General features: G+C 35.6%; 1 protein-coding gene across 1 annotated transcript in view; it reads right to left on the reverse strand.

Annotated features, from left to right (window-relative positions):
* Positions 1-17,303, reverse strand: part of LOC132127094 (single-stranded DNA-binding protein 2) — a 68,478-nt gene that overhangs the window by 4,839 nt on the left and 46,336 nt on the right. The window contains exons 5-11 of the mRNA XM_059538723.1: positions 14,942-15,031; positions 3,420-3,479; positions 2,997-3,063; positions 1,788-1,858; positions 720-787; positions 568-613; positions 395-430 (exon numbers count right to left, since the gene is read on the reverse strand). Of these exons, the coding sequence (XP_059394706.1) occupies positions 395-430; positions 568-613; positions 720-787; positions 1,788-1,858; positions 2,997-3,063; positions 3,420-3,479; positions 14,942-15,031 (438 nt within the window). The remainder of the gene's footprint in view (positions 1-394; positions 431-567; positions 614-719; positions 788-1,787; positions 1,859-2,996; positions 3,064-3,419; positions 3,480-14,941; positions 15,032-17,303) is intronic.

The raw sequence follows: 17,303 nt of genomic DNA on the forward strand, positions 1-17,303 counted from the left end.
CACATTAGAATGATTTCTGAAGATTCGTGTGACACTGAAGACTGGAGTAATGACGCTGAAAATTCTGTTTTGCATCACAGAAATAAATTACATTTTACAATACATTACAATAGACAACAGCTATTTTAAACTGCAATAATATTTCACAATTTTACTGTTTTTACTGTATTTTTTATTAAATAAATGCAGCCTTGGTGAGCAGGAGAGACGTCTTTTAATAACATAAAAAAACGTTTGACCAAACAGTATTTAAATATTTTCTAGTAAAGACTAGTAACAACATTTACTGGCTTCCATGACTGAGGTCACAGAACTATCTGCGATCTGATGCATGTCTAACAGCTGGACGTGAGCATTCATGGTTGTTGTAAATGGAGAGGGTCATGGCACTTACCACATAACTCCCTGGAGATGCCGAGGAGTACGGGATCTTAAATGCCACGTGGATGCGATCAGACAGACAAAACAGAGAAAACGTCAACAAATCTGATGCTCTTTAAGTGCAAACATTTACCTATAGCTGTAGTGGCTGACATTTCACAATGACTGATTGGAGAAATGACTCACCGAGTTGGAATTTGGTGGATTTGGCCACGGTCTTCCTCCGGGACCCCTGTAATAGAAGAAGCCGTGTTGTACTCATTGACTATTGTACGGCTAAGTAGGAAATAATCTTTGTTGTTAGGCAAGTACTTGTTAGTCTAATAGGAAGTACATACATATTCATCCCAGGCATCCCAGGACCCCCAAGAGCACTGAGTGGTGGTCTCATGCCTCCTCCATATGCCTGGAAACATAGAAAGAAATGTAGTGAATTGTCTTTGCATATAGTTTAGATGAGAGACCTAGGGCTGCCCCCTAATAGTCGACTAATCAACAGTCGACCAGAAGAGACTTGGTCAACCAAAAGTTTATTAGTCGCAGGAAAATAAAATGGTTAACGGCTAATCTTTGGTAATACTGTACATCGGGCAGGACATCCAGACGATAATCTACCATTCATCGACCTCAAATATGGCTTATCATCTGAAAAACATAAGTATGAGCAACTTTACATGGCTGCTCAATCTAATTTTAACCTAGAGAAATGACAGATGGATGCGCCGTTGTACTCACTTACTCCTGAAATAATGCCATTTTTAGTCATACAGATTAGAGTGATGCATTTTTCGAATCTGTAAAGACTCTACGTTCGTTTGTGTGCACTCACAATAACAACAAAACACGCTTTTGTAAAATAATGAAAGCAAACACAATGCGCTTTCTGCTGCCTCGGTCTCTGTGAACTTGAGCACGAAACTCTGTGTATATCTTTGCCTTACAGACATTAAAAATATATCTAGACAGAGTGAAATGTGAATGAACTTTCTAATTAAGCAATTCAAAAGGAAAATAAATTCTCAGATTATGTAATCTGTATGAAACATGCACACACACTGCTGTGGAGATGACGAGTCAGTGTCACCGACTTCATCTCTTAAACCAAAAAGAAAGAAAGCACTAGTTTATCAAAATATTAACATGTTAATGCAGTCTCCTTACTGATTTTCACTGACACATAATCATTACTTCTGCCGGTGCTTTGTGGCAAGCTTTATGGATGTGCTTGCGCACTTATTAGGCTTATGTAGGCAATTAATGGCTCATTATAATGATTTAAATGGTTTATTAATAAATGTGAGATTTGTCAAATAATGCTTAAAATGAATGACTACTGGTCGACCATAAAAATCCTTAGTCGATGGCAGCCCTAGAGAGATCAAAACATACAGGTGTGATGGTCATACCTGTGGCCCAAGAGGTACCATCCCTCTGGGCGGAGTCATTCTCTGCATTGCCCCGCCCATATTTGGATGACCTGTCCAATCAAATGATCAGATGGAAATTTGTGGTAAATGCATTAGTAGAATCTCATGAAAGCGGTCAAGAAATGCCCAAAACATTTAAAAAAGAAATGTAAAAAAAAAAAAAAACACCTACCAGAGAAATAAATGTTTCCAATATGTTTTTATACAATAATAATGTATGTTTAAACTGGTAAAATATTTACCGTTTAATTTTTTTTCATGTGATGACTGAATCAACGGATGATAAAAAAAAAAATCAAGAAAGGTTAAAAAATAAAATCCTCCTCCAAAACATTGTTTTACATACAGTATGTTACATATGTTTTGATATGATAATGTATATCTTGGTGGTAATATATATTGCCTCTTTTGTTATAATTTTTTCTTAAGGGGAGTCTGATGAAACCTGTCACAAAATGTGGCAAAAAATATTTCATCCCTCCCGAAAATTGTATACAGTAGGTTGCATTAAATATATTAAATGAAATATATATATATATATATATATATGTGTGTGTGTGAATCTCATGAAAACTGGCAAGTAAAAAACAAATTAAATAAATTCACCCCCTCCAAAAATAATGTTACTAAATATATTTCACATTTTAATATAAAAATACAAATATAGTAATATACATACTATAATAAAAAAGTGGATATTTAATATGGAATAATATATTAGATATATTATATATAATATATATTAATAATATATTAATATATTAATATATTATATAAATTACATATATTTTTTTTAGGATCATAATTTTTCATGACAATTAACCATCAATCAATTGCTCTAACATGAAAAAACAACAACATCAACGTTAAAACGTATTCAAACAGCATGAAAATATTTAATTTATGATGATTAAAAAATAAAACAATCATTTGTCTAGACTTGATTTTCATTACTGAATTACCATAATGAGAATGAGTTTTGTTTTTCTTCCACATTACGATAATGAGAATTCTGGGGGGAAAGTGCTTAATTGTTATGAAAATAATGTCATCATGGACAAAAGGGTCCTAAAATAGGCTTCTTTTTCTATTAAATTATAATTTATTTTACATTTTGATTCAGGTGTTAAATATGACCCAAATATTTCCTTGTGAGATTCACATTGTTAGGTTTAATTGCATGCAAACCTTGTTGTCTTGAAGGGTCCATACCACTGGGCAATAACGGCTGGTTTCCAGGGACTCCACCTAACGCCTGAAACAGAAAGATACAGTACAGATTAACATACACTCGTCAACGTCTTCCAAGCAGGAGTAGATAAGGCCCATTAGGTGCCCTTGGGCTATGACATTAGATCACGACCCAAAATACCACATTCATGCAGTCTGACTGGAAATAAAATGTATAGCCTTAAGCGACAGGAATAGGAAAAAAATATATTATTCAAGGGAAATATTAGTCTTGGCTGAAAAGTCTTAGCATGACTCACAGCAAGTCAATTAGACAAGACTAAAATAAAACATTTAAAGCTCCAATCACTCCATTATGAGTTTGTATTTCTATATTGAGATGGCATTGTGTATTAAAACTAAACTGAAATTGAAAAGCACCTGGTTGGGTATTCTGAGAGGAGGTCTGGGGCCGCCAGGATAACGTGACGACATGAAAGGCTAGAAAAAAAGAAGAGATCTCACATGAAATCAGCAACTTCCTACTGTAAGGAGCTGAGTAACTGAGTAATGTTGCTATATATTGGCTCACTAAAACAGTCACTAAAAGCACCAGCTAGATAGCCAGCAGTGACCAAACTGAACTGGGTCTTTTTAAAGATCAGTACACAGTGAACTAGCTTTACTTCAGCTCTGGGGGCATTTACTTAAAGCTCGAGTAAATCAATAGCATTGAGAAAGTCTCAGGAGAACAGAAAACAATTATTTCCAAGCATCCAACCGAACGAGGCCATTTCCCACCTCCACATCTGAAGTAAGATTAAGAAAAAAAAAAACCTTGATGACAAAGGAAACATACTACATGTATCTAAGACGAGATGAAAACATACACACTACAGAACAAACGGTTGGGTCGGTACGTTTTTTTAAATGTTTTTGAAGAAAGTCTCTTATGCAAACATACAGTAAAAACAGACATCTTCTGAAATATTGCAATTTAAAATAACGTGTTTTCTAATCGAATATATATTAACATGTAATGTATTCCTGTGATGCAAAGCTGAATTTTCAGCATGATTACTCCAGTCTTCAGTGTCACATAATCTTCAGAAATCCTTCTGATGTACTGACTTGCTGCTCAAGAAACATTTCATATTATGTTGAAAACAATTTCGCTGCTTAATATTTTTGTGGAAACCATGATGCACGTTTTTCAAGTTTCTTTGATGATTAAAAAGTAGTAGAATTAATTAATATACTTATTATTATTATTTTTACATTTTATTTATATGTATGTAGTGATGTGTCCCTAAAAGTTAAAAGGTGTCAATTGTTCAGTTCACAAGGCTTTGGTGGTCACGTCTTATTTCAGAGATCAAAGCTCAGGCGAGTGGCCAATCTGTTTTTGGGCCAACATCTATCGATAATTAAGGGCAATAATAGGTTCATTCAGAGTCAGTCATTATGATGTGAAAATTGGACGCCTTCACTGGGTTTTCATGAAAATGCAGCTCTTTGTTCATCAAATGGAATGCAAATGTAGAGAGATGTTGTTGTGCCTTGAACGCAACACAAACACAATGCATTTTCAGTCACATTTCTATATATGTGCATCTCTTATAAAATACAGCCAGAATTACAGAAGCACTCAAGTCCAAACAAAAGGTGGAGGGTCTTCAAAAGCAGACACTCAGCATATTTAATTCTTCAGACCACATAAGGAACATTTCAACAAACACAAAAGTAAGAGAAAGTTCAGATTCAGAGTGTGGATTATCAGGAGTCGTGATCCTCTAAGCAAGTAACCATAGCAACAGCAGGCTGCTTGAGTTCTTTCTGTTAGGATTCATATCATTCAATACATTGATAAAACATAAATACTGACATTATCTAGTACTTTATCAGATCTAAATTTCACATGTATTCAGGGATCTCACACACTTTCTATAGGAGTGTGATTGATGAAAATGTTCATTTTGATTAATATTGATTCACTAATGAATCATTGAGAACAATTTGACTGAACTGGTTCAAAAGAACTGATTCAAAAGAACAGTTCTCTCACAAAGTTACACAAGATCAAAATCTAGTTAAATTATGTAGTGCTGATCACCACAGAAATTTCAATGGAAATTTCAAAAACTGTTTTCCATGACTTTTAAAATAAATAAATAAATAGATAGATAGATAAATAATAAAATCCATAATTAACTACACACACAAACATATATATATATATATATATATATATATATATATATAGTACAGACCAAAAATTTGGACACACCTTCTCATTCAAAGAGTTTTCTTTATTTTCATGACTATGAAAATTGTAGAGTCACACTGAAGGCATCAAGGGCTGTTTGACCAAGAAGGAGAGTGATGGGGTGCTGCGCCAGATGACCTGGCCTCCACAGTCACCGGACCTGAACCCAATCCAGATGGTTTAGGGGTGAGCTGGACCGCAGACAGAAGGCAAAAGGGCCAACAAGTGCTAAGCATCTCTCGGGGAACTCCTTCAAGACTGTTGGAAGACCATTTCAGGTGACTACCTCTTGAAGCTCATCAAGAGAATGCCAAGAGTGTGCAAAGCAGTAATCAAAGCAAAAGGTGGCTACTTCGAAGAACCTAAAATGACATATTTTCAGTTGTTTCACACTTTTTTGTTATGTATATAATTCCATTTATAATTCCACATGTGTTAATTCATAGTTTTGATGCCTTCAGTGTGAATTCATAGTAATGAAAATAAAGAAAACTCTTTGAATGAGAAGGTGTGTCCAAACTTTTGGTCTGTACTATATATATATATATATATATATATATATATATATATATATATATATATATATATATATATATATAGGGCTGCAACTAACGATTATTTTGATAATCGATTAATCTGTCGATTATTTTTACGATTAATCGGTTTATGTACTTATATTTTAGTTTTTCCCATTTTTTCCCCCAAGTAAATTATTAATAAATGGTCTTTATCCTTCAGCATAGATTTTTAAGAGATTTTAACCATTTTGCACTGTCATATCCTCATCAAAAATATACCTGGAGTTGTTTTATTGTGTTAGTAATCCTTTGTCGAACTCTTCTGCAATCAGAACACTGACCCATACTCTAGCAAATTTCACAAGGAGATTTCAAATAATGTTTTCACCATGGCAGTCCTTAGAGCTCCTAAAGTAGTTTAACATCCTGAACAAAGCTTATTAAGGAATCTTTCAGAACATATTTTCACGAAGAATAAGGATAAAACAGAATAAAATTGCAGTGCATTGTATTTTATTATTTACTGGGAAACAGCTTTATAGCTTTTGCTGTGAAATTGTAAACAATCCTTCGAATAAAGTGCCAATGGCATGAAACCTGAATGGAACTCACAATTTAAAGTAAAATCCATCAGAAGGTTGTCCAGAAAAAAAAAATTGGACCGTCACACACAAAAAACCTGCTGTGTGAAAAAGAGCAGTGAATACTTAGAAAAAAAGTGCATTTCAAATATCTTTAAACATTTACCTCTCTCATTCAGTCATAATTAGGCTGCACGACTGAATTTTGAACTGGTAAACGACAAACTGATCACAGAACATGTTTGTAAAGCTTTAAATGTTAACTGTTAAAAAGCAATGTTATCAGCTTTTACGACTAAACATTTGCAAACAACATTGTACTGGAGAATCTGCACAAATAAAAGTCTTAGGGGCCGTTCACATATCGTGCCTAAAATTGCGTGGCGCTTTCTCCTTCTTTCCAAAGCGCTCGAGCAGAAGCGCCCCTGAGGCGTCTGCCTTTGCTAAGCAACCATGACGTGCTCTCTCCTTGAAGACGCGGATATTTCAGCAAAGGATAAATGGATTTGCAGCTCAAAAAATCGCTTGCAGTAGCTCTGCTACTAAATTTATTTCAAAATGGAAATCCATATACAACTATGATCAGCTGTTCCTTTCATCTTGACTGAGCTTTTAACGTTGTTACGGGAAAGGATGAAGCTGATTGGTTAGTTCTTGTCACATGACCCGCGGTGCGCTTGCGGCATTCTGAAAAGTTGAGATGTTTTTAACTCGATGCGGTGCGGTGTTGGAAATAACGAACTTGAGCGCGCAAAAGACGCGATATGTGAACGTCCCCTTAAACAGTTCAGTAGTGCAGAGTTTACAGGTTACTCTTCTTTTTTGAAGGCTCAAAGTAAAGTACTCCCAGTCTCCCACATCCCGCTAAATGCTGCAGAGACGCTGTTTGGGAAGCACGTGACATAAAACAAGGCCAGCTATTGGCTATTCGCTACTTCTCCGTCTGTACTGGCTGAGTAAAACCTCCGATGGCTCATTACTGCCACACTTTGGTCACCGCAGATTTGAAATATGCACGAAATGAGCCGCTTACGGCAAATAAAAGTTATTTAGCAACGAATCGATGACTAAATTAGTTGACAACTATTTTAATAATCGATTTTTATCGATTAAATCGATTCGTTGTTTCAGCTCTATATATATATATAAACAACCCTCTAAATTCATTGTAAAATTTGCACACTTGTACATTTTGATAGTTTTATTGCTCAGAAGAATGATTGGAGTTCTAAGTTACGTTTTATGGAAGTCTTAAAATGATCTCAGATACATACAGTTTGATCATAGCTCCATAATATTTAAGCTGACAGTATAGCTGTACAGTAATTCTTGAAGAATTTGATAACAGACCCTGCTAAAATCTGGATCATGATGTACCTAGACGTGTCTGTCTCTCTGGTGGGAGCTGGATCAAAGTAAGAGTATGTGAGAAGCGGTACATCTGCTCAGGGATCGGGCTCGGTTGCTCAGCGCTGTCTGACATGCTCACTGTGTTCCTGCACACCTCAGTCACTGATTAATTATGGACCGAAGGTGAGAGGCCTGCATTTGTCCTCTTTAATAAAAGATGAGTGAGGTCTGTGGACTGCACTGAGGTGAACAGAAAGGTCTCCTTACTGGTAGAAGCAGCAGACAGTACATTCTCAGCCCATGTTTACTACCCTCAGGTTACAAGCCATGCTGATCAAGAACCAAATCCCTCAAAGTACTGTATATATATATATATATATATATATATATATATATATGTGTATATATATATATATATATATATACACACGCACACACATATACACACTGCTGCTGACCACAAACACACTCCAGTCTATGATGTTTCATGAATACCTGCCCAGGTCTAATATCTAAAAGCCAGAATGAAACTGAACAGGCCATTCATCTAATCTAATATCTGTCCACTGCATAATTCATGGCTTAAGTTTTCTAAAAATAACACACCGGTACAATCATTCATCTCTCTAACAGGTTTTGGCAAAAAAGGCACAAAGAAGGTGATCCGGCTTAAGGCTGGAATTTTGAGCGTGTCTGTACGTGCCTGTAGACTAGTCTATTTTAACAACTTATTAATGAAATAAAGTGAACATGCATTAAGAGAATCATATCAAGGATGCATTGACATTCTATAGTAATTTGGGTTCAGATAACTGGTCAATAACTGACAACTAATATTATAAATCTATAAAAGTTTGTTTGTTTTAAACCATTCCTTCAATCTTGAACAGCACATGTTTCAAGACATCAAAACTTAATGTATATAATGCACAATATAATATAAATTAACATATACCAATCATTCATCCTTAACTTTATACTGTTATGATGCATAATAATAAGATGCATAATATAATATAATATAACAATAAAATACATATGAATACATGCACTCTTCAGAAATATCAATATATATTGCCCATTCCAAAATAGTAATAAAAGTAAAAAATTATGAGCAAATTATGAAAAAGCATGTTATGAATATTTAGGGAATGTGTGAATAAATAAATTAATAAACAAACATTAACTTGAAATACCATCAGAAATGGTCAGCTCAAAGCTACACCCGCTGCACTCTTAATTAACACCCTCAAAGCCCTGAAATGTTCCTTCTATGGGTAGATTAAGTATAAACACATTTAAGGCTGATGTTAAAGGATACAGCATGCACACTTTTGCAAGTTCTGCCCCAGTGACAAGCTTTTAGACCCAACATATCCACTGAAAGTTCTTCTGTCTGCAAGTCTGGCACATCATTGCTTAGCTCCTGCAAAAACCCACGGATAAACTCCAGAGCATGTTGAAGCATCCCTAGGGTAAATAATCTCCATTAGTCTGGTGGAAGAGCAGTATCTCACACTCAGAGTAGAGTAATACCCAGCATGCTTCACTCTGACTCTAATCAGCAGGACATGGATCTCTAAGGCCTCCAGTCCTGCTGCTGTACCATCTTTCTCTGTTATCAAGTTACATCAAATTACGCACATGAAATATTAAGTGCTGGACACTCTCCTGTACGGCTCTGTAGAAGGCAAAGAGACAAATCACTGATATCCAAAGAGTGCAAAGTGATGCAAAAATGTATTTAGACACTTAATAGGAGATTTCAAATTCTGTCATTATTTACTCACCCTCATGTAGTACCAAACTGGTATGAGATTCTTTCTTCTGTTCAAAAAAAAACCCACCAACATAGTTTGAAGAATGTAGGTATACAATCAGTTGACGGTACCCATTGACGGTATTTTTTTTCCATATTATTGAAGTTAATGGCTACCGTCAACTTTTCCGGTTACCCACATTCTTCAAAAAATCTTCTTTTGGATTCAGCAGAAAAAAGAAACTCATACACTAAAGTAATAAATTATGATTTTCATTAAAATAGTGCAAGCACACTTTTTAGCCCAAAAAAATTACAAAGTAGGATTGAAATGATAAAACAATAGATATAATGTTCAAAATAAATAAAAAGTACTGTGGTGCTTTGAGACGCGTTAGTGGAACATGGACATATTGATGAGCAGACTTAATACAGCCACTAAAAATCACGAAAACACCAGTTGATTTAAATACATTAAAGCAAAAATGACAAGACTAGTGAAGTTAGTAAAAGTGACAGTGTCATGTGGGTCTCGGGCCTTTGGGGGGCACTGTTACGCTAAACTTCCGTGTTTGATCTAATGATGGTTTGTTGGAAATCAGACAAAGACTGTTGCAGAGGCTGAATCACTATGATAAAGACAAAACAACTGAAAAACTTACTCGAAACGCTCAGTACCAGCTCAGGGCATTCTACGTTTATCATATTTTCCATCATTAAAACCCCAACAATGCAACAATGCTAGCGCCATGTCTCATCACACATGTTCTGCTGTAGAACATTTTGCATTTATATATATTAATATGTATATATTTATGCATTAACATACACATTCTGATTGCTTTTGCTGATTAAACATGGATTAACCAGATGGCACTTTAAAGTCTGAATGCTTTAAAGCTGAAAGCCCAGAATAAAGTTTATGAATTGGATGATATAATGAGTGTTTCTGACACAAAATGATTTCCAGCACAGGCAGATGTGCTGCAGTAGACAGTGAGCCGCAGTACACCTGACTGACAAACCATCTGCCTGAATTACTGAAACTTCCACCCACCTCTACAGACATCTGAGGAGCAAATCTCATATATATGCATTCTCAACAGCCTGCATTCACTTTACAAGCCAGACGGATCTGTGGATTTCTTCATACCGAGCTTAAAGATTAAAGGCTTGTCCTCGTCTGACCACATTGCACAGGGGGACGCGTTTGTTACTACCCCAGCGGGGCTCAGGAAGCTACTTTCAAACTACAAATTTCTTTATTCAAACATAAATTGCTCTGTTCTTGAAACTGATAATCCAATGATAATGATCCAAACAATTTCTGATGAACAAAGAAGTAGTTTCTCTCATAAATACAACACATCATGAAAGAGGGCTATTTGTTAAAAACAGTAGCTGCGTTTCCAATTTAAATTGCTAATTAAAAATACGCCTAATGGAAACACGTCAATTTCGCAAAAACTCTCATATATCACAAAAAAAGTTTTTACGCTCACATGAGGTGGTATTTCAAGCAATTCAAAAAAGGAATATATATAATTAAGTGTTAGTTGCATAACATCGCATAACCATTTTGCAATAGTTATTTATAAAATATTGCAAAGGTTTTGCACAAATCTGCAATTGAAACGCAACTACAGGTCAATTGTTATGCACTTAAGCACAACTATAGCATTGTTTGCTTGACTAGTTCTTACACTATGTTCACGCATTAAAAATATAAAAAATGCTATGTAAAAATTATTCCGTCTTGAATAGAGATGCAAACTGTTTCCAAGAGAAAAAGTAAGATTAAGTCATGCCATCAGTCACGGGGCACTGGAGGGCGAGGGCCAGCTGGGAATTAGGTGTTGCTTTGAGAAAACATTTTTAGGGCAGGACAGGACGTCTCAGGGGACAATAGCATCTTTAAGTGAGAAATGACACACCTCAGTGTTCTTAGAGAGGAGAGAGTGGGAGTGTAGAGAAAGTTAAAGATGAGAGGCTGGAATGGAGCGGAATGCGGATGCAGCGCCTTTAATAATGCATTTGCTGCTCTTCTGCTCTCGTTCTCCTGGAATCATTTCGACTTCAACATCCTCCAGCTCGTTCTGCGCATGTGTGGTCCCAGAGCCCTCCCGCTGGCCTGAAGCTCATCTGTAACGCTACAGCACTCCGCTAACACATGGCCAATGCACTTTAAATGGTTGGCTCACAAAAAAAAAGGAAAAAGAAATGAAGATTCTGTCATCATTTACTCACCCTCATGTCGTTCAAAACCTGTATGGTTTTCTTTCTTCCGTGGAATGTTTTTTTTGAAGCTTGATAGCCACCATTATGGAAAAGAGCTCTCAATGTTCAGAAGAAAGAAACAGTTAAACTGGGTACCCCCCCCCCCCAAAAAAAAATGTATTTGGGGTTGAACTATTACTTTAATATACAAAATCCTGTGTTATATTAGTATCATTGATATACTATGGTATTATAGCTTTTGTTTATTAGTTTCATTTTTTAATATGCCTGTTTAGTATTTATTAATTTTTATTTATTAGTTTTACTTAAGTTAGTATAATGTTTTAGCACTAATACTATAATTTTACTTACAGTAAAAGTAAGATTTTTTTATTTAGATAACAGTAATAACCCTGTGACAATCATGCAAAAAAAAATCAATATCTAAATTTTTTAGCAAAATGTTAGATAAATAATACAAAAGAACTATACATAAAAGTTAAGTATACATGCAATTTTCTTGACAACAATCTGAAATAAAATATGTTTTTATATATTTTATTTCAGTCAGCTTTTAAGTAAAAAAAATATTTTTCATTTTAGTTTATAATAACAACTCAATCATGCAAAGGTGTACACAGAGTAAAATATAAGGTTTCTTTTATATTTTTTCAATACATTTGCAAGGGTTTGATACAAATAATATGAAAGAATTATACATAACATTTATGTATATACAATTTGCTTCGCAACTAGCTAAAATTAAATTAATTCAATTGTGAATATTTTATTTTATTGCAGTTTTTAATTTAATTACAGTTAACATTTCCATTTTTACAAAAATTTTTTTATTTAGTTAACAATAACAACCCTGCAACAACCCTGCAACTGTCAACACGGCGCAAAATCAAATGTTTCTTTTACATATTTTAACATCTTTATTAAAAAAAATTCAGTCCACTTAAATTGTCCAGCAATAGTATGAGGTTTCAAAAATAATGCATATATATTAATTATAGTCAAACAATCCAAAGTAATTATACAAAATACATGCAGTTGTCTTGACTAGATGCACATTTTTTTTTTACCTTATTTCAGTTAACTTTAATAACTTTTTTCGATTGAGTAATTTTCTTTTATATTTTTCAACTATTTTCTTGCATTTCATTGGTTTCATAAATAATACATGCATTAAAAATGATCCAAAAAATTCGATACAAATGACACAAAATAATTATACAGAAATGTAATGTATATATGCAATTGGCCTGGCATCTAGCTGCAATAAAATAAGTTTTTTATATTTTATTTTGGTTAATGTTTATTTTATTTAAAACAATGAATTCCTTTTTTTTTTAGTTTTATTTAACCCTGCGATGATCATGCTTCTGTATATGCACCGCAAACTTAAATGTTGACAACCAAGACAGACTGTTCCCGTCAGAAACCACAGGAGGCAGATGAGCCTTTGTTGAGCCACTTAAGAAAGATGATTTGATCTTCTTAGCTTATCGTTCTATTAGACAAGCACCATTAGCGATCTGCAGGGGATTCCTGTGCCCCCCGCCACACTCTTGGAGATCTGCTTCAGTCAGTCAGGCTGCTGGAATCCTGTCGCTCTTAATCAAACCAATTATAACACACTGGGCGTCAAATACCACAGCTCCTTATCATGGTGACGTTATGCACAAAGACGGCTGCTTTACGAGCGCTCTTTCAGCTGACGGGGACGATCTGCCTCATTAGAACTCTTCGTCTAAAGCAATACCTCGTATGTCAACACAGGTGTTGAGTTACACAAACTGCGGCGGTAAACATAGACTCTAGATGATGTTTCCATTCTTCTTGGATAATGAGTGTTCGGTGCATCTGGGTCAAAGCGTCACGTCGCATCTGCACATCTTTCTTTCAAACTGGTGATTCAAGTCCACAAACAGCCACACCAGATCAAAATGAAAACATGCCACACTTTATTTGGAGTCACGTGGGTCAAAGGTCGGGCTTTTGAGGAGAAAACCTCTCTTTTGAGAATTCAGACCACAGTAATTTTGTCTGAAGCAGACTTCACAATCGCACCACGTGCAAAACAGTTCAGCCTTTCAGAAAAAGGCCACAGGTGTGTGCTTTGTCGTTGTCAGCCATTTCTTCCGCTTGTGTTAATGTCCGAGGGATTTTAACATGTTGTTATGTCAATGTCACCTTTATTTATATAGCGCTTTAAACAAAATACATTGCGTCAAAGCAGCTGAACAACATTCATTAGGAAAACAGTGTCAATAATGCAAAAATGATAGTTAAAGGCAGTTCATCATTGGATTCAGTTATGTCATCTCTGTTCAGTTAAATAGTGTCTGTGCATTTATGGCTCACTGAGACAGAATTAAAAATAATCCTTCATCCTAAAATCCAGCAAGAATGTGGATAAGTTCCAGGTAAAGTCAAAGATCTGAAGAGTTGACTAGAAGAGAAGTGAGTGAGTGTGCACACACAAGTTATTTTCTGTCTATCTAAGCCTATACTATTTGACTCGCATGCAAACTACCAGAAAAAAAACAGGTTCATACCAGGCTAGTTTAAGACTGCATGAGCCTTAAAAATAGGGATGGGAATCACAGGGTACGTCGTCATACAATACGAATCACGATACATGGCTCACGATGACGATAATATCACGATTCTGCGATGAACGATATATAGCTAGACAATCCTATAACGATTATGATATCCAACTATGAAAACAAAATGCCTGTGAAAAAGTTATGTGCAAGTTTTCTCTCTTTATTCAAGTCCAAACTGTTAAAAAACAGCAAAAGAGTTCTGTAAATCAAATTTAACATGCTAAGTGAATTAGTCATTTTATTCTTGGACTTATTAGAAGCACACCTGTCTTTGTGTGTAAACCAACACATTTAACTGTATATCAACTTCTGGATATAAATCTGGTACATTTCAAAATGAACCTGGAGTGCTTTCTCAACCTTTCCTCTCCTCTCATAAAAACGGTGCCCTACACACATGACATGCAGGGAACAATTAACCCTCACATCGCCTCTTTTGACCGCTCATGTATGCATATGTTTTATATATATATATAAGACATATACAAGGCAATTCCCATTATATATAAGAGAATTCCCACAATGCAATGTCGTCTACTTGACCATCCATAGTAGTAAGCATATTATTTTTTTAAACTTCATTATATATATGGCAAATAAGACTGTTAAGATCACAGCGCTCCATGGCTATGTAGCAAATTAATGTGTGTGTACCTGAAAGAAGCCCGGAGGAACGGGGCCAACCGGCATACCCTCTCCTGGGGGCATGTTTCCAAGGACAGGACTCGGAGCTGCTGCTGCGCTCTGCAATCACAAACACACACACAATTCCAGTTAAACACACACATGCAGCCACCGGTGCTTCCCCAAACACTGCACCCTGATGGTCATTCACCACTCAAGGACAAACACATACACCCATAAACAAACAGTCCCTGGAAGCCAAAATCTCTTAGACAGACACATGCATACTGTCAACAGCTGCTAACCACCAGAAGAACTGGCTTTCTGTCTGAAAAAAACTCTGCCGCCTCTGAAAAATACAAACAAGCAGTCAGGGATGGTAGAGGTCAGATGGCAGGCCAAAGACACATGAAATGAGACAGGATTACTCTGTCTGAGGATGCTGAGAGCCACGGGCGTCCGCACACCCCATGCAGTGAGCTAATGAGGAGGCCGTTTAGGTTCCTGTGCTAGACTAGGAGAGAATGGGTCAGTCTGCAGACATGGATAGATGATGGGTCGTCATGTTGACCTTAGGTCTCCCTCTGGTTAAGTCTGTACTTACAGCTTGATAGATATAATATAAATAATTATATGTATTACATTATTATATAAATGTTATTTATTTATATATTTTATTATTATTGTTGATTTTATAATTGACAATGAATCATCATAATAAAGTAAATAATGTGTGTGCATGCTTAATTAACATGGTATTAAAAATATTACACAATTATGTATATATATATTTGAATATTACGTTTTTAAATGTAAATAATAATTACTTATTATACAAAATGTATTATACAAATGCATTTTATTTTATCATTATTATTTATAAATAACTATGAAAAATCATAATAATACAAATAATAATGGCCTACTTTATTAAAAATATTATGCATTTATAAATTTATTCAAAACCTTTAAATTTAAACACGTGTATGTGTGTGTGTGTGTGTGTGTGTGTGTGTGTGCTCTTGTCTTTGTGACATATCAGGACACAACTCTGTATAATGTCATGGGTATGACACAGGTATTACAAGGAGAGGGTGACTTATGAGGACATAACCCATGTCCCCATTTTTCAAAACGCTTATAAATCATACAGAATGAGAAGTTTCCTGTGAGGGTTAGGTTTAGGGGTAGGGTTGGTGAAGGGTGATAGAATATACAGTTTGTACAGTATAAAAACCATTACGCCTATGGGATGTCCCCACTTTTCACAAAAACAAACTTGTGTGTGTAAAATCATAAAATATATTTTTATTATATTTTAAATAATTATTATTACTATTTATTATATATAAAAAATATGATTATGTTCCTATGTAACTTATAAATATGATAAATGTGATAAACATGTCTGTTAAAATACCTTCATATATATGTGTTAAAACACACAGTGATGAACAGCAGCATTGTAGTAAATATTTTGCTTCAAAACATAAGACTTTTTTTAACCATTTCTTTACAACAATCGCTTCTCACTGAAAAAAGTACTGGAAAAGCTGTATTGTTTTGCAAACACCCGAGCCACAGTCACACTACTGAAAAATGCAGTTAAGTTAGTGGCATCTCTGCTTTTAGTTACAGTTAACACTGTACATGATAAGTCTGTGTGTTCAGTAATGAGCAAAATCTTTGTTTTGACATCTGACAACAGCCATCAAGTGACAAACTGCAATGTTTTATCTAGCACAAGGGGGCTTGTAAGTGCCACAGCTCTGGGTCGAATTGGCACACACCGGGACGACTGCAGTGCCAACACCAACTGTGCTCCAACGACTAGAGACTGTGTGTGTGTGTGTGTGTGCGCGGAGCATTACTGACATGCAGAGACACACACACACTTAGACACAACAGTCTGATTACCCTTGGCACACAGGGAAATGAGCAGGGGAAATGCACTCACATCCGTCCAGTAATAACAAAGAAGTTGCTGGCAAATTGATGGTGGAGATGTACGAATCAGAAGGAGCGTTTTCTAATGCCAGACAGCTACATGATGAAAATAGAATTCACCTAGATCAACAAGATGTAATAAAAATCACAACTGAGCGAGAGTGGCGCAAACATCCACGCCGTTTTATCGATGCCGAAGCCATCTTTTGTGGTAGTAAATAAGATCCCACAGCGAGGGGCTGAATATTGTGTTTTCCTGTAGTAATGCGGAAGTCTCATCTCCTGATAGCAGCGGCACAATAATGAGCCTAATGCCCTCCGTGCTGAGCAAGCACTCTATCAAAACTACCAACAAAGATAAACTAACGTCCCTCGGCTCTTCACGGGTCCACAGTCAGTCATAAAACCCTCGCCGCCGAGGGCACGCTAATAAAATCTGGCCTCT

Source organism: Carassius carassius, chromosome 45 (assembly GCF_963082965.1).
Source record: "Carassius carassius chromosome 45, fCarCar2.1, whole genome shotgun sequence".
Lineage (NCBI taxonomy): Eukaryota > Metazoa > Chordata > Actinopteri > Cypriniformes > Cyprinidae > Carassius > Carassius carassius.